This window comes from Lygodium microphyllum, chromosome 25 (assembly GCF_053477565.2).
Source record: "Lygodium microphyllum isolate KBCC chromosome 25, Lygodium_microphyllum_v1.1.10, whole genome shotgun sequence".
NCBI classification, from domain to species: domain Eukaryota; kingdom Viridiplantae; phylum Streptophyta; class Polypodiopsida; order Schizaeales; family Lygodiaceae; genus Lygodium; species Lygodium microphyllum.
This window is the reverse complement of record NC_141159.1, coordinates 124,555,306-124,577,870: the sequence shown is the minus strand read 5'-3', so window position 1 is coordinate 124,577,870 and position 22,565 is coordinate 124,555,306. Positions and strand designations below refer to the sequence as shown.

Sequence of the window (22,565 nt, the reverse complement as noted above, 5' to 3'; positions counted from 1 at the left end):
CGAACGATGATAAATTATAGTGCTAGGTCGGGCTGCTGTAGCTGCCGTTAAGTTAAACTACAATGCTAAAGACTTTGCTGTTCATATACGCAGCGGCCAGGCAGGTAGAAAGGCTCTGCCGTCAACTGTTTGCTGCGGACAAAGAAAGGTGACTACAAGATCAAGATAGAAAAAATCCTTTGCATGCCTTAATCCGCTGTGAGGAGCAAATCAGTGCTCTTCAATAGCTCTAAACAAACCAAAGAAGAAGAAAGGCGACCTCATACTGCAACAAAAGAAGAGGAGGACATGCTTTTAAGAACTTCAGGTATAGGAGAGCTGGAGGCCATGCTATAGGGACCAATTTCCTTCTGCGTTTGCAATGAGCAGGATAGGCTGTTTGTCATGCAAAGGAAGAAATGAAGCAGGTATTGGCATATAAACAAATACGTCCATAATATTCTGTAATATATATATATATATATATATATATATAACTACATTTAAATATGAAACGTCGTAGGTAGGCTGAAAGGTCGCCGCCACCTTGTATATTTGAAACAACACAACTATTCAATCATATAGTTGGCTTCTGTCTCGTGTGCACTCTCTCTCTCTCTCTCTCTCTCTCTCTCTCTCTCTCTCTCTTATTCTCTATTCAGTAGTTGTCTACATGGTATCATTCACTGACGACTACTAGCCGACTGGATACCTAGCTCTCTCACGCTTCTCCTGCACTTTGCTTCTTGGTTTGATCCGGACTCATCAAGAACCCATGGTGGTAGCGAGTACTTCATCCACCATGTCCAAGTTTTACGAGATCGAAAAGCTTCAAGGACCCAATTACTTACCCTGGAGTTTGCGCATTAAGATGGTCCTTGAAAAGGCTAGAAATTGGGGTGTGACGAATGGTTCTGAACTTGACCCGGCAAAATAGACAATTGTTCCTAGTGCTGCACCGCCTACTCTTGATGAGATTGCTGCTTGGAAGAAGAAAGATCTTGAAGCCCGCACTGAAATCATCCTGCACCTTGGAGATCACCAATTACAATTGGTTCACACACTCGACACTGCAGTAGAGATGTGGACGTTCTTGAAGACACAGTACCAACAAACAAATGTCGTCTCTCAAGTACTACTGCACAAGCGCTTGAATGAGGTCCAAATGGCGTCCTATGTCACAACCGAGGCATTTCTTGAAGCATGGCAAGCTACAAATGACAACCTTTTGATTGCGGGACTCAAGCTCCCCGAGGAGGTTCAAGTAAATTTGCTATTAAATGTGTTACCTGACTCCTGGCAATCTTTTGTCTCACAACATTCAAATACGGTTAACTTGACACTACCAACTTTGCTGGCAAATATTAGATAGGAAGATCAAATTCGGAATCGGCGGACTACTACACTCTCTATCACTTCCAACACCTCTTCCACCACTCCCCTAGCTATGCTTGCACAGGAGGCTCTCGCCCTAATTCTCGCTTCCGCCCTCTCGACAAAATCCATCTCACCAATCTCAATCGCTTTTTCAGCCTAATTCTTATCCACGATCCTCCTTCTCTCGACCATCTTGACAACCATTCATGCCAACCCCTCATACTTCTTGCTTTCGCAACAATCAAAGAGATTCAACCTCCCCTAACACTATTCCTATCTATAATTTTTGTCATCGTAGGGGTCATGTTGAGCGCCAATGCCACACAAAACGGCATCAAATTTGCTCTTCAAACTTTCGTATGAATCCAAACCTAGCCTATGGGGATGATGATCTAAGTGATGATATGACCACTATGCACCTTTATGCTGCCATTGCCACTTCCACCTCCCATGCTGATGATTGGTACCTTGATACCGGGGCTACACACCATATGACGGGAACCCAATCTTGGCTACGTGATTATCACCTTGTAACCTCTTCACTTGAGGTTCGACTTTGGTGATGACTCTCTTTATAAAGCTACTAGCAAAGGATCTCTACATTTGTGGCTACCCAATGGCACTCCTACCATAGTCCCTGACATCTATTATGTCCCTGGCTTGAAAAAGAATCTTCTCTCAATTGATGAGCTGACCAAACATGGCACTACTGTGGAATTTCAACACAATTATTGTGTCATTAAAACGCCTTGTAGTTCTGGTGTTCCTACACACCTAATTTGTTCCAAACAAGGCAAGTTATACCCTCTTAGCCTTGAGGTACACAGTTGGGACATCCTCATGTTCAAGCGATGCATACCATCCAAACTCATCGGATGGCTACAGGATTTACACCTAATTTCAGCCACATTTCCTTGTGCAAAGCTTGTATCTTTGGCAAGATGACACGAACCAAATTCCCTCGATCCAAGAGTAAGAGCAAAGATCTCTTAGTGCTGATCCACTCAGACCTTTGTGGCCCCATGCCTATTGTTTCTCTTACAGGCTTCTCTTACATCCTCAGGAACACAGTGTTGTACTTTCTCAAGCAGAAATCTGAGGTGCTTACTCATTTTCAACACTACAAGACATTTATGGAGCGCCAACTCAACAAGCCCCTTTGTTGCTTCCGGTCGGATAATGGTGGTGAGTATATTTCAAATGCTTTCAAGGCATATTGTAATCAAGAGGATATTTTACATCAACTCACAGTTCCCTACTCTCCCCAACAAAATGGAGTGGCTGAAAGAAAAAATCGCACATTGTTGAATGTTGTGTGTGCCATGCTCCTTACTGCTAGTGTCTCCCAATCCTTTTGGGAGGAAGCTACTGCTATTGCTTGCTATGTACAAATTTGACTCCCTACAAGCACACTTCCAAACAAAACTCCCTATGAACTATGGACTGGTGAGAAACCGAACATCTCTCATCTACGCATCTTTGGGTCACCTTGCTACACTCTCATTCCAGCAAATAAGTGCGACAAGCTCTCCTCTCATGCTCAACGAGGCATTCTTGTTGGCTATGGTGATTGATTTGGAATTAAAGGACACCGGGTCTATCATTCTACATCTCACACCTTCTCCTTTAGTTGTGACCTCTTCTTTCAAGAGCATGTGCTGATTGTGACTCCTTCTAATGTTGAACCTTCATCAAGATCCACTCCTCCAAACTTGCCCACTTCATCCAACACTACTACATATCCTAGTCCTTCTTCGGGAGTTCCTGAGATGTTCACCACAATTCTACTAGATGCACTCCTCCTCCTCTACCTCTCCCACCTCCAGTGATTCCTCCTCTTGGTCCTCAACCTGCCACACCAACTCCTAGAGAAGTGATTTCACCTGTTCTTTTGTCTCCTACACCAAGCCTCTCAACACCAAATATTCCTACCACTCATACACATTGCATGTTCCATTCTTGTCATGATGTTTCTCTAAATCATAACTCTAGCCCTGTTGAGCAACCTAGTACCTCAAGAGTTCCTCGAAATCCCTTTACCCACCTTCATTATGAGAGCCCTGTGTTCCAACCTTCTAATCAACCAAGCTCTTCCCGCGCTCACTCCTAATCATGAAGGTCCTTATTCTTGAAGTACACAACACCTTTCAAACCCTCCATCTCACTTCTCATCCCATAACACACCCTTTTCTGAAAGTCATGTACCTCCAAACTCTCAACCCTCCACTTCTACCACCTCATCTGAGTCTCCTCCAGCAAAGACTCGAAGCCTATCTAATATATTTGCTCACCTTAATGTTGCTATGGCTATGTACTCTTATTCATTTTCAGCACCTGATGATTATGCTCTTCCCCTTGATGGCACTATTAGCGTTGTTGCTGCTCTTGGCTCACCTGATGCTTACCTTTGGCATGCTGCCATGGAGGCTGAAATGGCCTCTATAATACACAATAATACCTAGGTTCTTGTTTCTCTTCCTTCACATCGCCATCCCATAACATGTAAATGGCTTCTTCGATGCAAATATCGACCTGATGGTTCTATTGAGCATTATAAAGCACGGCTTTTGGCTCGGGGCTTTTCTCAAGAACATGGAGTAGACTATTTGGAAACCTTCTCCCCTACCCTTCGCCCTGCCTCATTGCATACATTGCTAGCTGTTGGAGTGCAATATGACTTAGAAATGTACCAAATGGATGTTGAAACTGCCTTCCTCAATGGTGAGCTTGAGGAAGAGATCTATATGGTTCAGCTTGCCCATTTTATACATCCGGACCACCCAGATTATGTTTGCCGCCTATTACGGTCCTTATATGGCCTGAAGCAATCGCCTTGTCAATGGAATGCCTGCTTTCACTCCTTTATGTAGTCCATTCACTTCCAGCGGCTCCAAACTAATGTTTCCGTATACCTTCAACATCGCGGTCAACACTTTGTCATCTTGGCTCTCTACGTTGATGACATTTTCTTACTAGCAACATCTATCTCATTAATAAACAAAATAAAATCAGAACTTACTGCTACATTTTGCATGAGTGATGGGGGGGAAGTAAGTTACATTCTAGGCATGCAAGTATTAAGGCATCGCCCAACACTCACACTCCATCTCACTCAAGCAAAATTCGCAGAAGGCATTGTAAAGAAGTTCAATACTAACTTGCACAAGCTTTTCTGGACACCACTTCCATTGATTCGACATGAAAAATACACATTGCTAGAGACTCACACAATATTATGGAAGCATGATCCTCTTGCTAATCTATACCGAAGCGTTCTTGGTAGTATTCGCTATCTAGTTTCATGTAATCGACCTAATTTAGCTTTTGCCTCTGGCATGCTTTCACGATATATGCATTCTCCACAACATGAGTGCTTATTGCTGGCTAACCGTCTACTTGAATACATAAATACTACAAAGCACTTTGGTATTACATTTCGAAGGGAGAATACAACTGGTGGTCTTCAAGTTGTTGGTTACACAAATGCAGATCGGGCCACAAATTGAAAATCGAGGCATTCAATTGGTGGCTTTGCCTTCAGTCTTTCAGGAGGCACCATATCATGGAGGAGTAAACGTCAAGAAACTATCTCTCTTTCAAGTACTGAGTCAAAATATAAGGCAGCATCTGAAGCTACAAAAGAAGCTTTATGGATTAACAACCTTCTAGCCGAGCTTGGCTTTCATGTTCATCTTCCTATTGTTCTACATTTTGATTCTATGTCAAAGCATTGGTGACTTATACTATGAACCCTCACGCCAAGCTAGTCAAACAAAAGACTTATCCTATGAACCCTTACCATGTGTACCATATACAAGAAGAATTGGATGCACATCTCAATGTAAAATTCATGTATGAATTTGCCTATATGGACAAGGTTTCACCCACCATTGTGGTACTCAAAATGAATGGGAGGATTGGAGTATATGTAAATTACAAGAAAGTGAATGCTACTACTACAAAGCGGGGCCATTATCCACACTACCCTAGAATGACCACATGATTCATGGACCGGTATAGGAAAAGAGACATACAACTTCCTTGATGGGTTTGCAGACAATAATCAAGTACAAGTGCATTTATTGACAAGCATAATATAGCCTTTCCTATGGAATGGGGAGCTTTTGTATACATATTTATGCCCTTCAACTTATCTAATGCATTGGTGGCCATGTTCCAACATAACATGTATAATTTTGAATGACATGATATGGAAATGGCTTAGGTATTTGTGGATGAGGATGGACTCATCTTTGACCTTGTTATATCCAAACATGGAAAGGTAACATATACAATAAAAATAGGAGTGATAATAGATCTATCACCTTGAGTAACATGAAAGAAATTTAATGCTTCATAGGGTATATTGGATCTTATGGGTGCTTTGTACTTAATTATGCTTCAATAGCAAGGCATATTTACAAAAAAAAAATAAATGGAAATGGGCCAAGAGGTGAGGAGTTTCAAACCAAGTATAATCAACTCCAAAAACTCTGAGAGGAAATTCTACCTCAAGAATGCCTTTCCATATCTTGTAGCCACCCTTCTAGTCATGAGAAGGAGCCAATGGTTAGCCTACCTCCAATGTTTGATGGAAAAAGATCAAAGTTTAAATTTTCTTTGGAAAAGATGTAGTTGCTCATTCGCATGTATCTTGAGTAGTATCGTAATGATGCTTCTCAATAGGGCTTATCACTAGACTCCTCTCAACTGCAACCCTCCCTTGGTTTACACTTTTACTTGAGAAGGAATCTCCTCTAATTTATGATTTCAAAGCTTTATTCAAGAATTCTTAGCTACCTTTGGAGACAATGATACACTAGAGTTGTCGATACTAACATAAAAGTCTACGTTAAGGATTTAGATTGGCATTGACTTGTGCATCCTTTTAATTTGACTTTGCACAATGATAATTTTATTAGGAAAGTTCATTTTGGATTGAATGATGATATGAAAGATGATTTATTGACAATCCCAAGGACTCATACATTAAGTGACTTTGTTCTCGAGAAATAGGATGTGATAATCAGTCATTTGAGAGACATCAAGAGAAGCACCATGGGGCAGCATCAAGCCTAGATGCCATGACAAACATGGCATCCCAAGGAGGACAACAAAACAATATCAAGCCTATATAGACTGATTTGACTCATTTCAAGCCATTGTTAGCTCAAAAGAAGAAATGAAGTTGATCTCAAGGATTATGTTTGTATTGTGAGGGACCTCGGTATATGCCTCAACATTTTCCTTAAAAAAGGCTACAAGTACAAATCTTCACTATACCCTCATTTCTATGAAACATAGATACTCAATCACAATAGGGGCAATGTGGCTAGATGAAAATCAAGAACTCTTAGACAACCCCTTCTTGTCTATTGAGAGGCTAGTTCAAGTTTTATATTGTTGATAAGATTTTATACACCACATCACCAACAAGATGTTAAAGAACTTTTGGATTCTATAGCATGTGCATGTTTCATGGATGAGTAGTTTGCTAGGTGATAAGATATCATGGTTGTGAAGAAGTCTAGCAACGTAGTTCCTATAGGAGTTATAGACATCCATCCTCTTGCTTCAAGTGATGTCAAGTATGAAACTCATCCTATAAAAGTAATATCATGAGACTTTTAAAATTATAGTATTCAATATTATATGCCACCCAAGAAATCCACTAATCATTCATCTACCTTGGTTCCAACTACACAATCCCAATATCAATTGGAGATGTCAAAAGATGACCAAGGCCAACACAATTTACTAAAAGGGAGAATGCAAGACCAACTTACATTGGGGAGTAAAGGTACTCATCAGAGCAATCAAGAAAAATATTAATTTTCTATCATATTATTTGCCAGCTCATAATAAACGCATGCAAGCTCTCCCACTCTAATATAATGATTATGAAGATGTGTTTGAGAAGTAGAAAGAATATATGCTTCTCAAGCATTAACCTTATGATTCTTCCATTGAGTTGCAAGAGGGAGCTCAACCATCTTTTCGCCCAATCTATAAGCTATCTCCAGATTAATTATCGTGATAATATATTTTAATGACTATCTAATATTTTCCAAGAATCAAAAAGCTCAAGAGCATCACACACGATTAGTTCTTGATAAGCTACGTGAAAATAGCTTGTATGCTAAATTGAAAAAATGCTTCTTTTATGAACTAGAAGTGAAATTCATTTGATATATTATCTCTCAAAATGGAATCTTAATGGACAAGAAGAAGGTGAAGATTAGTCTTGAATCAAAAACACCAAGATCCATTTGAGATATGCAATGCTTCTCAGGATTTGTAAACTTTTACGGGTATTTATTAATAATTATTTCCAAGATCATTGTGCCACTCATGCAATTAACAAGAAATGATAAATTTATGTGGAACTCTAATGCAAAATAAGGATTGTTAGACACTTAAGCAAGTCTTCACTATGGCCCCCATATTGATAGATGTACATCTATGCAAGTCATTGTTCTTGGAGATTGACACATTATATGTTGCTCTTGGTACAATACTATCCTTTCTTAAGCTAGTGATGATGCTAAGTACATCTAATGGATTTTCATTGTAGAAAATTCTCAACAAGTGAAAGAAATTATGAAATTGATGATTAAGTTTTGGCTATTATTGACTCTTTTGAAATATAGAGGCATCTTCTAAAGGGGCACCCACAAAATTACAATCTTTACAAACCATAAAAATCTAGAGTGATTGATGGGTTCTTGAGTCTCAAATTGACAGCAAGAAAATGGAGTACCTTTCTTTTTAGATTTGATTTTGCCATAATATATTGACCTAGAAACAAATAAGGTAAACTAGATGCATTGCTTTGATGCTCCTATCTTGCACCTAAAAATAGAGTTCATGACCCCATAAGATTCTATTCTCTTGAAACTTGGATAATTTCAATTTTGTACACTAATACGCAAAGATTTCGAAGATCTGACGTTTCTTCTATATATCAAGAGAGAAATTTCCAAAAGATTTCAAAAAGTTTTAAAAGATTTTAAGAAGATACTAAGTAAGTATTTGAAAGGTTCTAGATGAGTGATTGCATCAACACTTATATTAGTATTTTTTACATAATCACTTATCTCAGCAATAGTTATGTCATCAATCTAGAAGCTTCTCCTAAAACTCCCTAGCTTTAGTATAAATAAGAATCCTAAGCTATAAACCCTTCAATCCTATCAACACCAACTATGAGGCTCCTATGAGGTAAGTCCTCTCTAGTTCTAGATTAAGCAATGTATCTATAGTTCCTATCTTGTCTTGTCTTATCTTTGATCTAGTATTGTATTGAGTTCTTGGCTTGTATCAATCTTGTATTGAGAAATATATTATTATACTTCATCCTTTTATCATAAATAAATAAGTTTTTCTTCTTCTTCAAGTAATCTCTTATCATATATGAGGTGATAATCCTTATTCTTGTCAAGTTTTTATCATTCTTGTAACAATGAGCACAAAATGGATTTTTTAGTGGACTATGTCCAAACATTTTAAAATCTAGGGAGGTACTAACTACAAAAATTCATACTATGCAAATCTATAAGCTATAGTTCCATGGCTTTAATTAACAAAGTGAGTCACATATATTGTCATGTTTAGATATATTTGGAAAGGAGTTCGCCTAAAATTTTATTTATTTACTCTCTTGTTGCATAAAAAATAAAACTTGTTTTAGACTTGATTCATTTGACATGTGAATAATGACATCTATAGATGTACCCTTAAGTTTTTCTCTTAGTTCACAAAACGTATCTATTTACTCATGACTAGATCTTTTTCTTTCTAATGTATCCTAAATCTTCATGTTGTGGGCTCATCTTTTGGGTCATAAGTGATCTCTGTGCAAAAATGAATAAGGAGGTATGTTGTGGACTCATCTTATGGGCCATAAGTGATCTTTGTGCAAAAATCAATAAGGAGGTATGCAATTTTTATGAGATTACATATTTCAAAACAAACCTGCCTAGCTTAGCTAGGCTTGGTAAATACTAGCCAAAGGATCCCTTCATAAAACCCTAAGAATGTAAGAGGTGGAGCAAGAGAGTTGCACCTTTTCATCATTTGTACACTAATCTGATGTTGAAAGCTTGTCTCCCACCTACCTTGGACACATTAGAGGTCCATCATATTGAGGGAATTGTGGCTTGTACCATATGATTTTACCCATAATTAGTGACCTTCCATGGGTGCTTCACTGCTTAGTAGATCAAGTGTAGCTACATAGGCAATAGTTTGAAGTGTCTATTTGTGTCTTCTCATTTTTTTCCATGACGTGTCCTTGCAATAAGTGTTTAACTATGTGGAGCCTCCTTTCATTATGATCTAGCTCCAAGTCATTCTTTTTCCATCCTCATTATCTTTGTTGTGTGTCCCTCTACTTTCTATATATTTAGTGTGATGAGTATCTAACTCTTGTCCGGATGACTATGCTATAATACATTACTCTAGTTTATTTATTTGAGTTTAACGGTTGGCTTCTTGTATCATGGCTTGTTATATCTCTTATTTACCTCACCTTACATGCCATTAATCCTTGATCCTAGCTTCTATATTGGTTGGTTAGAGTAGTTTTTTGTCTTACTTGTATCAATAAAAACCCTCTATGTTGCTTGTATTCAATACTTATTCAAAGCATCCCTAATATATGGATGTTTCATCAGTGAGTTAAATCCTTTGCTTATTCAATGTTTTAAAAATTTGGTCATATTGTATTATTGTTATTAAAAAAAGAAACATGTGTGTTATATAGAGAAGTTTTTAGCTTCATGAGTATCTTCCTTATAGCCTTATGAAGGCTACATTTCCTACCAACCAAGCCTAAAAGAGCTACTATATTGCTTAAGAACTTAGGCACACTATAAGGAAGTCTTACAAAAAAAGTAATTCGTTTCTAACTTGCCATACACACTTAATGAGTATGGCTCTAAAAATAGATCATACAATAAGAAACTTCATTCAAGATTCCCCTATCTCCAAGTAAAACCTAATTCTAGCTTAGTTTGGTTTGAATTACCATCCTCTCAGAAGCATTGAATTCAATACTTCAACATCCTTTCACCTCAAGAAAATCCCACAACACATGCTTGGCTATCCACCTCTTTTGTTGGTAAAAACATAAAGTGGAGATTTATCCAAGAATTGTAACTTATCTTTTGTCAATATCTTGTGTCCCACTACTCTCCATGAAGTCAAATTACGATTAAAGGAAGGAGTAGCCTTCCATGGTCTAATTAATATTTTCTTCCATGTTGATAATGTTCCTCTTCTCTCCTCCTTCATCCAATATTTTTTACACTTTCAATAAACAAGAGTTGTCGACTACTTCAAAGTCCTTATGTTGCATAAGGCATCTTATCTCTTTTCCTCTACAATTCTCCCATCCTTTTAAGTCTACCAGGCCTCTCCTAAAGTAAGAAGTAGGACATGAGACCTTCTTTCATAAACACTTGCACCAATTAATTGCGCTCTTGTGCTCTGCATCACTACAGTTGTAATCCCTCTTCAAGGAATCCATCTACCTCCAATTTAGCCTAGGCCAGTCACACATATCAATCCACCGCTTGACCCCTTTTTATTGAACACTAATATCAACAATGTCCTATTCTCACTAATACGACAGAAGTCATCAATAAATACTTTAGACTATCCCCAAATATTTTGCATTAGGGATGCATCTCCTCTTCCCTCTCATACTTCCTGTACTTAGTCTTCAAAACATCTCCATCCAACTATTACATAGCATTTTTGTTGTTTAGGATCCCTTTATCTTGACTTTGATATTCTTATTTAGTAATACATCTTGATGGCTTATCTATGGCAGGTCAGACTGTGCATCTATGAGCCAATCCCTCATTAATATTGCATGTGGTTGATGGGCATCCAATCTTTCCACAAATTGGGAGCCCAATCTCAAATCCTTCCCATGGAGACTCTCCAATCCAACTTCATCCTTCTCTATTGGCATTGTAAGTTGTCTCTAGGACATTATTGCAATGCCCTTTTTGCTTTGAAAAGACTTGTAGAAAGTTGTGCGTAAAGACTCTAACTTCGTCAATGACCTCTTAGGAAAGGGTAGATTAGTAGCATTAAGAATCATGATCAAAGTCATGCAAAACTTCAGATCTCCTATGTGGCTTAGTAGAAATCAGCTAGAAACCCATCCAATCCAATTGATCTTCCCTTTTTCTTACTCAAAGCATATATATATATATATGGGAAAGATTATATTTGTTATGGAGAACATAAACTCATTTTTGGAGACTTTTCACCATTTTACATAATCAATCTCACAAACCATGGTAGACCTTATTAATCCCCCACTAGTTCCCACAAGGATGCATGCGCCTTCCCTCTGAGAAGTAGTCGATTGGGAAAAACAATGGTCATGTTAGCATTGTTCATTATGCAAGAAAGGAGAGCTCCCAAGGGAAATGACCACTGATTTGAAGGTGGGCTGATTTGAAGGTGAAGAGTACTTCAATTGGCTATATACGAGCAATGTATCAAGTTGAATGAAGATACCCTACTAGTTCCATATTGCGCTAGTCTCAATGTGATGTACTCTAAATGCACTTCAGTAACTATCTTGGAGATTTCCATTTAGTAGATTTTCATTATGTTCTCTAGCAATTATTTTGATTGCCATGAAAGTAGTTTATTTATTTTTGTCTTATTATCACTCGTTGTGTGCACCCTTGTGCCATATTATGTGAGTCTAGGCTTGCCGGAATTGAATGTTACTACATCTGCGACTCTCTCTCAGTGTCTAGTCTGAAGTTCGTGTCGTGCCCTGCAGGACTCTTCCACCACGAGCTGAACAACAATTATCGAACCCGTCACCCAATGACCACAGCGCCTCTCTCTCTCTCTCTCTCTCTCTCTCTCTCTCTCTCTCTCTCTCAATGTTCAAGGGAGTATGTCACCTGTTTCCAAGCTTGGCCTGAAGCTCTAAGATCGTCTTGATCTCGTTGGTGGAGAATTTTCCCTTCTTGAGTCCAGGTCGCAAATGGTTCAGCCATCTTTGCCTGCAGCTCCTTCCACAGCGTTGCAGCCCTAATTTACAATAGATACGATATCCAACAGTTGCTCACATGTCAACTAAGGTCGTTATAACTTAATCCTTAAAACTGGTAGTCATCTGTGGTCTACAGTTATCTGGGCCGCTAATCATTCTTAATCCATTACCGTATCTCAGGGTAGCGTGGTCGAGCATTGCTGAAACTAGCAAAATATAGATATTAGTAATAATGAAGTAGAAACTGATTAATGTACCTGCTCTCTCAGCTATGTCGCTCCAACTTCCATTCACGTACTTGGCGATGGAATACCGCAGTTTCTCGTCTTCCTCTGGGGACCATAAGCCTTTCTTCACCATGATTCTGACAAAGGATTGATGCACTTATAAGTCATGCAGGTGTTGGAGTATCACTGAGTTGATCAGGTTGTCCTCTGAACCAGGTAAATTCAATAATTAACTTGCGACGGAAATCTGGAAGTTCCCTCCACGTGCACAACGATGGGTATACGTATGCTATAGTAGATAACAACTCCCGAGTCCTACATTAAGTTTGTAGGCTGTAGCTGGATTTTGAATCGATCAATGAGGTGCTTGCCTTATACTCATTGGCTATGGACCCCCGCTCCACTGCTCATCAAAACTTTTTTATCAGGCAGTAAAAATGAAGGGTTTTAATGCACAAAAGCTACATGAAATGTTGATTTTATAACTAAAACAATTAGAAAACCCATCTGTATTTTTAAGGGTATAATAAAATTCCAACCGGTATTTTAGGATTCCGGCTGGTACAAATACACTAAAATGTCGTTGCTTGTTAGCACTATTCATGAATCACAACCTGAATCACCTTATCCCACAGTGGCGTTACCTGTAAGCATGTCCAAAATAGATTTACCATGTTCTCTTCCTTTCATTGGCAAAGCAAGACCCCTCTGCGTTTGCTCCATTCTTTTCAAGGTTGGACCTCTGTGAGAATATCTGAAGCGGGCTAGTGTTGCTTAAGCATTTCCATAGTTTCTCTCATTCAACTAATGTTCTACTAGTTGAGAGAAAACTCGTCTTGGAGTACTCATGGATGCTTAAAGTTAAGCTCTCCTAGGTCCTACATGACTCACCATCTCTTGATTCCTTTCTTGCTAAGCTATCTAAAGGGGCTCAAGTGAGAGAAATTGGCAAGATATCATCCTTACAAGCAACCTTGCAAGCCAAGGATGATAGAACTAAATGAGGAGTCCCATTTGATGCTACTACACTCCTTCCACTTCAGCTTAGAAATAATCGACAGCCATGCATTTAGCAAAGCTTGAGCACATGAACTTTATCATCCCCAAAGAGCCTATTGCCAGTTCAAAAAATTACAATCTATTGGTGCAATCCTAGGCATCGGTTGCCAAAATTAAAGAAGCACTAGCCACTATTGATGTCCATCAAGGTTTTAAAGCCAATAGATAGGTAGATTCTAAGCATTACTACACAAGGGCTCTAGACAAATCCCCTTCATTGTTCTTAGGTGACCATTTTCCCTTAGGATATATCCAGGTATATTCTAGCCTCTCTGAACCTCCACATAAAAGTCACTAATGCATAATCTCTCTAGTAAGCTCGAATGATCCTTAGAAAATAGAAAGATAGAGGCCATATAGACCATAAAAGAAGCCAATAAAGTTTGCACAATCAAGATTGGCAAGAGAGCCTTGCAACTATATCGGCCCATACTATAAACTTAACATTGAGCTTCTCGTAGAACAAGTTCTATAGGTCTTTGATCATCGTGACTCGTGACTACAATCCCAGGGAGCCAACCTTATTGATCTATGGTCATGCATGACCCTATTAGCCAAAGCCATGTCAAGCAACCAATCTAGGGTTTCTTCCAAGCTAAGATAGAGTAAGTTAGTTTAAATTCATGAAATTTAGAGTCTAAATCCTTGAAAGTCATCGAAAACCCTCCAAAAATATGTTTGATCAAGAAGAGTTAGAAGTTCATGTGAGCTATGTATCAGAAAAAAATTGGACTACAAAATGGACCTTTTGGGGGGTTTCACTCATTCTCTCTCCTAAAACATGGGGCTACAGTGAAATCTTTGTGAATGAACTTCAAATTTGTTGGACCTTGGACATTTAGAATATACTTTTTGAGCTCTTTCCATTGATCTATAGTGTGTGGTGAGATTCTATATGTGAGTCAAATGATTCCAAATTGATGTAACCACTTGATGTGACATCCATGGAGGGTGGATGTCACATCAAGGGGTAACATCAATTTGGAATCTTTTGAAATATGAAGAATCTCATTGCTCAATACGTATCGATAAAAATAGCTCGATGAGTAAATATCTAAGGTCTAACAAATTTGGAGTTAGTTTACAAAAAATTCATTTATGACTTCAGTTTTTAGGAGAGAGAATGAGTGAAACCCCCTAAGAGGCCAATTTTTAGTCCAATTTTTTCCTAATGATACCTTGCCCTATCATTCTCAATCCTAAGAAAGGGCTTATTGATAAGTGTAAATAGTAAAGGGGCTATCGGGTAGCCTTGTTTCAATAAACATTCAAGAAGAACTCTCTATTGATAACCACTTATTCCAATGCATCTACAGGCATAGACAAAGAAGGATGCCAAATATATTGTAGAAATAAGTGCAAAGCCCCAAAGCAAGTATAAGCTTGATAAATAATGGCAACATAATTCTATTAGACTTTCTCTAATTCCATACTTGTAAACCTAACATTTTTTATTTTCACTCTGCCACTACAACAAGCAGCAGTTATAGACACGCTTGGTACACGCACATAGTCGGGCGCGTTTAACTGTGCGTATATAAGCGTGTCTATAAGCACGTGTATATAGACGCAATTCGTGCTCTATATACTGCACGTGCTTATAGACGGGCTTTTAGATGCGCGCACAGATGCGCACTAAAATTTTAAAAAAATTTGAAAAATATTGCTGGTGTGTCGTTCTTTTCAAAGTAGTCCCATCTTGCATTTCTTTTGGGTTTTTTTTTACAGACGCACGACACAAAGAGAGGAGAAAGGAAGAGGCAAAGAAGAAAGGGTAAAGAGAGGAGGAAGCAAGAGGCAAAGAGAAAGGAGAGGGAGGAGAAGGAGTTTGTAGCCCTGTCGCCACCCATCACAACACCGATTCAAGGTGAGTCCTTCTTCTTCTTCTTCTCTCTCTCTCTCTCTCTCTCTCTCTCTCTCTCTTTCTCTCTCTATCTTTGCTTTGAGTTGTATTTTGCTACCTTCTTAGCTTTTGGTATGTTTGTTGCGACGAGGAGAACAGCCAAAGAGCAAGGAGATGGAGGAGAAGAAGGAGTTTGTAGTTGTGTCGCTGCCCATCACAATAAATATTCAAGGTGAGCCTTTCTTCTCTCTCTCTCTCTCTCTCTCTCTCTCTCTCTCTCTCTCTCTTTCTCTGTTTACTCTGAGTTGTATTTTGGTTCCTTCTTAGCTTTGGGTATGTTAGTTGTTGCTTGCTTTTCCTAGTTTTATTTTGTGCTTCACTGCTAATTCGCGTCTACAAGCACGTCTGATATACAGAGTAGACGCACTCGTAGACGCGCAAGTGTTGAAGATCCATGAAGCCTCCTAGGTTTTTTTGAGTTTTGCGGAGCTGGTGCATGTAAGAGTGCATCTGATCCACAGAGTAGACGCGCCTGTAGATGCGCTCGCGTTAAACAACCACACCTCCTCTGAGGTTTTTTTGAGTTTTGTGGACTTGGCGCGTGTAGGAGCAATTTTTTTGTGCAAAATATGCACACACAGAGAGAGAGAGAGAGAGAGATAGACAGACAGACAGACAAACATATAGAGAGACAAACAGATAGACATGTAGATAGAAATACTCACTACAATGCAATGGCACCTTAAGTGTAACGGGTCCTAGCTTATAAAATCACCTTTTTTTTTGCTGTATTAGCTACCTTGTAAAATTACTTATCTCTCACACTGGTAGTACATGATCTTTGCAATGGACTTTTACGAGAAGGGCTCATCATAGATAAGGTATCTTTTGTTATTGCATGAGAAGTATGGCTAATATTCTTGAGTAATGTTCTTGTGTTTTCCCCAAACACACAAAATTTGATGGGGGGGAAAAAAAGCCAGAGAGCATGTGGTTGCATGGCAACCACATGGCAACCACATGCTCTCTGGTTTTTTTTTCATACATTGTTTTGCGCATCTATATTTGCATCTAATTTGCAGGTGAAATCATATCTATGTGCGTGTGTATATGCGCATCTATATGTGCGCGTATATGTGCATCTATAAGTGTGTCTATATGAGCATCTATATTCGGGTGTATATGCGCGTCTATATGCGCATGTAGTTTTCATTATAAGCACGCTTGTAGATGCGAAATTTTAGACGCGCTAGTAGATGGTAATAAACATGCCCGACATTTTTAAAGACAATTCAAATATTGCGTCTACAAGTGCGTCTATGGAGCCTTTTTGTTGTAGTGTGTGTAATCCTTGCTAATATCTACATTCATAACTACATCACAATCCTTATGTCCTGAGACAAATCATACCATTGCATGTATGTGATCTTAGCTAGGAGGAACGTATCACACAAGTTTTGGGAAACACGTTATAGATGACATTTCAGATTGTTATTGGCCATCAATGCAAAGGGATGCTTTTGTCCCATGCCCCTTCAAAATGAGCTTCACCAAGCTTCAATTACTAAAGTGAGCAATTGTTCTAGTGTTGTGGATATGATTCAAAGCATTTCTCATGTCATCAATAAATATGTCCCATAAATATTAATAGAATTCTATAGCACTGAGTCTCAAAGAATTCCCTCTCTTCAATCTCTGCATTCCACAAATTCTCCCATTTCAGTGGGTCCTTTTATTGACGGCAATGCTTCATCTATAATGGACTTCTCTTGGAGCACATTGAGGAAGTTTCCAAGCCAATATCCTACTATTTTCCCACCTTAGGATCAAGCCCCTTAATAGTAACCAAGTATTTAGAAATCATATTCCCAATAAATTTAGAATAAGTTCATCATCACAATACACCTTGCCATATAGACGTCAACTCTACCTTGACTGGATTGTGGTGTTGTTGTGCAGATTGAATGCAAAAATCGGTCTTATTCAGTTCCCTAAAAAGTGATAAATTTCTAAAATCATTTTCCAAAGCAATAAGTATACCTTCCCTTTTTTTACCTACACTAACTACTTGATGCCTCCTCGAAGACTTAAGCTACATTGGGTTCTCGCAATCTTTGGAGTGGTTCCTAAATAATCCTTATAGTGCGAATGATCAATAAGAGTTTCACTCAAAGGTGAATTTGAAAGCAAGAAAAAGTTCGTAATCAAAGAAACAATTTACCTTGAATTATAAATCTACTTTGTTTACTATGTTACGTTCAAGTCAATAATGAACTTACTTGCCAGGTTATTTTCAAGTCTAAAAAGAGGCATGATATTGGAGAGATGGAAAATAATAGATAGATAAAGAGCAATGCATCATCTTCTACCTCAAGTGCGATAGCATGGTCCTTGTATAGAATACTGTGTTAGATTCCATCCTATATCATATTTAGGATCTAGTGAAGCTTGCTAGATGAGGTGATGTGGCGAATAGCTCCCAATGTAAGTCTTGATGATCATGCTAGTTTAAAACAAAAGTATTGAACATAAAAGATTATCTAAGATAAGCATGGAAAGATGAGGCTCAAATGTAAATGAAATGAATTTGGAAGGAGTGATCACATGGTGAAGGAATCTAAGATGATGCACAACAAAAGAAGAAGCTTCCTCTCAAGGCAAGGGAGCTTGTACACACTATTGAAGGAGCAAACCCTTTCTATGGTGCCTTCTCAAATAATGCTTCAAAGAGATTGATGCATTGCTCTTGCACATGTGTTAATTTCTTATTAATTTGAATAGTAATGTATCTACATCTCATCTCATGGCAAGTCTTTAAGACCCTTTTTGTAACTTTTATTTGGTTCAATAGCAAGAGCAATATTGAAACACCTACATGAAAATGTAATAATCAATGCAAAATTACACTTGATTTTATAAAAAACCTAAAAAATTTGATATCCAAAAACCTAATCACATTATGACTTTATGTTAATAGTGTCACAATGTAGAAACAACATGCACCAATGCTTGAGCCATCTTTCATGTGCTCCAACTATAAGGTCAATGTAAGCTACATGATAGCATTATACTGGCAAGAAACCATATGAGTACAAACACAAGTCCTATCATTAGAGGACCAAGTCACTTTGATTGCTTTACTTTTCCTAAGGCTCAATGATACTATAGGGATATCATAAAAACATTGACACCAAAACAAGTAAAGTGTTTTCAACCACTACCACTACTCCTTCCTCAAAAGCAACAAGAACAAAGGAAGTACAACAAAGGACACCTAGTAAGAAAGTGGAAAAGCATTCCTAAAGGACTAAAGAAGAATGAATCATTATCAATACTAAGCATAGGAGTGTGTTTCCTTTTAAAGTGCTCAATGAGCAATACAAGGAGAGACTATCTCATAGGTTATACACTTGCAAAAAATGGTATCATGGAGTTCTACAATTGCAATTCACAAGGATGGCATGTTACATGCTAAGGCAAGTGTGACCTAGTTGAAGGTATGCATCAACACATTTTAGGGAACACCATGTGATTGGTAGGTAATTGACCTAGATAAGAAAATAAGTAACAAGATTGGAGCAAAGAGAAAGAAATTGATGTTTTTCAAGTACAAATAAGATCTCTTAAGACTATAATTCTCATATGCTCATAGTCTCTAGTTTTTCTCTCTAGAAGGTAGGACAAGGGTGTTATGTTCTAAAAGGCCTAGAACCTTCAATTTCATAGGTGTTATAATGTTTAATTAGGAATCCTATATTATCTAACCATTTAGGCATTTAGAGACATAATGGGTGTCCTTTAATGGGAGCACATGAGTATGATAAAAAAGGATCGAGAAGTAGGTGAGGATGTTGAACTAGATTCCCTTGATGATTGAGATAGTGAGCCTCTAGGAGCATGTATGTTTGGGTGCCAACAGATCATATATTATATCATTTAAAAATGTCAAAATTTTGCATGGCACTCTAGAGTAGGAGTCTATCCAAAGTGGCCAAGAAGCTTTGACTAAAACCCAACTATCTTGTTTGCCAAGCATACATGCACAAAGTTTTATGGGACACTTATGAGATACATGGCTCCAAGTTACTTCTTCTAACTAGCCTCTTAATAATCGACCATCTTTTGTCTTCCAAGTTGCAAGAAATGCCATATCAATATATGCCCCATTCTCGATTCTTATCTCTTACACCCACCATGCCTAAAATACATAGTTGTAAATTTTCATAAGTAAGACCAATCCTCCCAAGATGGGGAAAATTGTTTGTCCAAAGTTTCAAATCCAAGCATCATCCCATACCATGTGCCTTGGAGTTCTTTCCTTTAGTTTTTCTACAGAGTGCATCATGGCTACCACCAGCATCCACACAAAATTTCTATCTCTAAATGAGAACCTTAGAGACCATATGCATGTGAAAACCTGCCTAAGATCTTATTGATACACGTCAATACTCTAGTACACCCTTCTCATCTTCTCTATGTTAGGATTCCCTCCTCTACCCATCAAGTAGAGGATTGTAGAATTCAAATATGACATTAGTGCTCTAAATGTGACTCTAATATATTAGGCATATGGGTAGCTAAGTGGATCAACCATTGTGAAGATAAGTTTAGAAGAACCATTGTGGGCTAATCTTAGAGGAGGGGTGCCTAAAATGAGGCTTGTTTCCCTTCAAAAAGCTTAATATGCTCCATCTTTCACAATTGACTCACTTGAATTGTTATGGGCTGAGGTTGTCTGGAGGTACACATTCTTCAGACGAGGCTTGTTGTTCTTCGATAAGAATCATAATTGGCTCCATCCTTCACCATTCCACAAGTACTTGAGTGAGTTTGAAATTCATAGGCATGAAAATGCGGAAGAAAAATTGAATTAGATCTTTTAAGAGCAAGATATGGATGAAGCATCAATAGTTACATACCTTTATAATAACAAGAATTACGATTTTAAAGGCATTTGGATATAAGGGAAGAAATTCTTCCAAATAATGAGACACGTGGTTCTCATTTTCACTTAGGGCTCACCCGGTCTAATTGTTTGAGCAAGCTAACGTGAGACCCTCTAATTTTTTGCTCTAGGTGATCGCATGCGAGAACTTGCCTTGTCCATAGTGGGTTGCCACCTTTGCGTACCCATACCTAGAGTGGTTTGCTTGTCTGATTGAAGCACACTAACATAGACTAAAATTACATATGCTAAAGCCCTCTTCGAGTTTTGAACTCCAAACCTAGATAGTCAGAAACGAAGAGGAATAGAGAGCGGCTGGCCATCAGAACCAGAACCTAGATCCATATCGTCATGTTGCAGAAATCATTCCAGGCTCTTGGCAAGCACAGAGCTAAGGGCCGAGACGTCTATGGGTACTGCATGGTGCTATAAGCAGCTTGCCATAAACAATCGTTTTGTAACCGCATGACTAAGTACACTAGAAAGCAACTGTGAATAGGTGAGTAGAATTAGGGTGTCACGCGGCCTACTGACCTACATGGAGCTTCATTGTAACTGCCATCATGAAGACCCTATAAATATATATGGCTAGAGAATGAGAAGGTGAAGCGCTACCAAGATGGAGAGCTAATGCAGATAACTGGCATTTTTACTAACTAAATACTGGTCGAGCAAGTCCTACTCAAACGGAAGGGAATACATCAAGGCGGTGGCCGACTATGTATACGAACTGTACGCCGGCCCTGCCCAATTTTCTCGCAAATCAAGCCAATGATGGAAGTGCACCGCCGACCACCTTCGACATTCCTGAAACTGGATTTTAGCCAATCTTGCGCCAAGTAATTATGACCATCGACGACCAAGCAAATAAAATTGTGGAAGGGTCATTGACAGAAAGGATTTACACTGCATGACGTTAACAATTATATCATGAGCGGCTCTAGTAATTTACCTGCAGTACAACAACACCTTCAGTGGCTGCTGCAGCTCGATCCACAAATATTAAGCTGCTGTTGCGGCGCGGAAGCGAGAGAGAGAGAGAGAGAGAGAGAGAGAGAGAGAGAGAGAGAGAGGACGACGGCTCGAAAATGAAAGAGTCGGAGGAACAATATAATCAGAGCCCGCAATGTTATTCCTTGTTAATTCCTCATTGTTTTTTTTTTTTTTTTCCCAAGCCTACGCGTCAGTAGAAACGTTTTCTTTATCTTATTATCGCACTTTCTTTCTTTTCTCTAATAGGCCCAAGCGATTGTCATCCTCCTTGCCAAAAGCATGGTAGCATCTCGCTATTAATAATGAGGGAGAAAGGGATATGTCTTGCTCAAGCATAGACATCGCAGCAAACTTAGGTCCCATGGACTAAAGCACAAAATAGCGCCCACTTTAGCTACTTCAAAATGAGACAAAAGGTGTTCAAAGAAAAGCTTCTACTAAGCAGCTTGCCAATGTACATCCATTTCACACTACAATCCATATCCATCCTATAATTGTCAGCTATACGTGCCATTCACTTATTCAACATTTCCTTGTGTAGTGTGTGAATATCATATTGTACTTAATAGTTGGTGATGTCTCATTTTCTAATCTCTAATCTCTTCCATAGACAAATGAAATGCATGTTCTTAATGAAGTAAGGGCATGGAGAAATAATAGATATGACTCTCTCAATACACATTAAAGGAATCAAAGGGAGGTTCTTTTACACACATATAAGAGTCTCAATTTGACGATGTTAATCATGCCCTTACCCATTAACCATCATAGTACCATGTTGTGATTGTAGTTACTAGTAGCTAGATGGTTTGGTAGTACATAATGATAGCACAATGGTTTGTAGCAGTAAGCATTATCCAAAGTTGCTAGATGACAACTATATCGATATTTGAAAACTTGAGACAAAATGAGTAAACTTAGCATGGTTGATTTTTCCACCTATACATGTTTACGACAAGAATCCACTCCCAATCTATTGACAAGGCAAGTCTAACAACCGTACTACTCTTAGGTAAAACAACTCAAAATGAGCTCTTAATCTTAAATATTAGTGCTTTTGTTACAGCTTCCCCCTTCACATTCAAAAAGGAATCTATTGATCCCAATGGGTAG

At 38.5% G+C, this 22,565-nt stretch overlaps 1 protein-coding gene across 9 annotated transcripts in view; it reads right to left on the bottom strand.

Annotated features, from left to right (window-relative positions):
• LOC148014701 (uncharacterized) overlaps positions 1–21,629 on the bottom strand; it is a 54,979-nt gene extending 33,350 nt beyond the window's left edge. The window contains exons 1-5 of one of the 9 annotated variants that reach the window (XM_087667148.1): positions 21,412–21,629; positions 20,225–20,314; positions 15,633–15,721; positions 12,643–12,749; positions 12,294–12,423 (exon numbers count right to left, since the gene is read on the bottom strand). In XM_087667148.1, coding sequence (XP_087523274.1) covers positions 12,294–12,423; positions 12,643–12,749; positions 15,633–15,721; positions 20,225–20,263 — 365 coding nt within the window. In that variant the 5' untranslated portion in view covers positions 20,264–20,314; positions 21,412–21,629. Of the gene's footprint in view, positions 1–12,293; positions 12,424–12,642; positions 13,016–15,632; positions 15,722–20,224; positions 20,315–20,433; positions 21,328–21,411 lie in introns of those variants that run through there. The other 8 variants (XM_087667153.1, XM_087667149.1, XM_087667155.1 and 5 more) reach the window with 8 other exon arrangements.
• Positions 21,630–22,565: the final 936 nt, after the last annotated feature.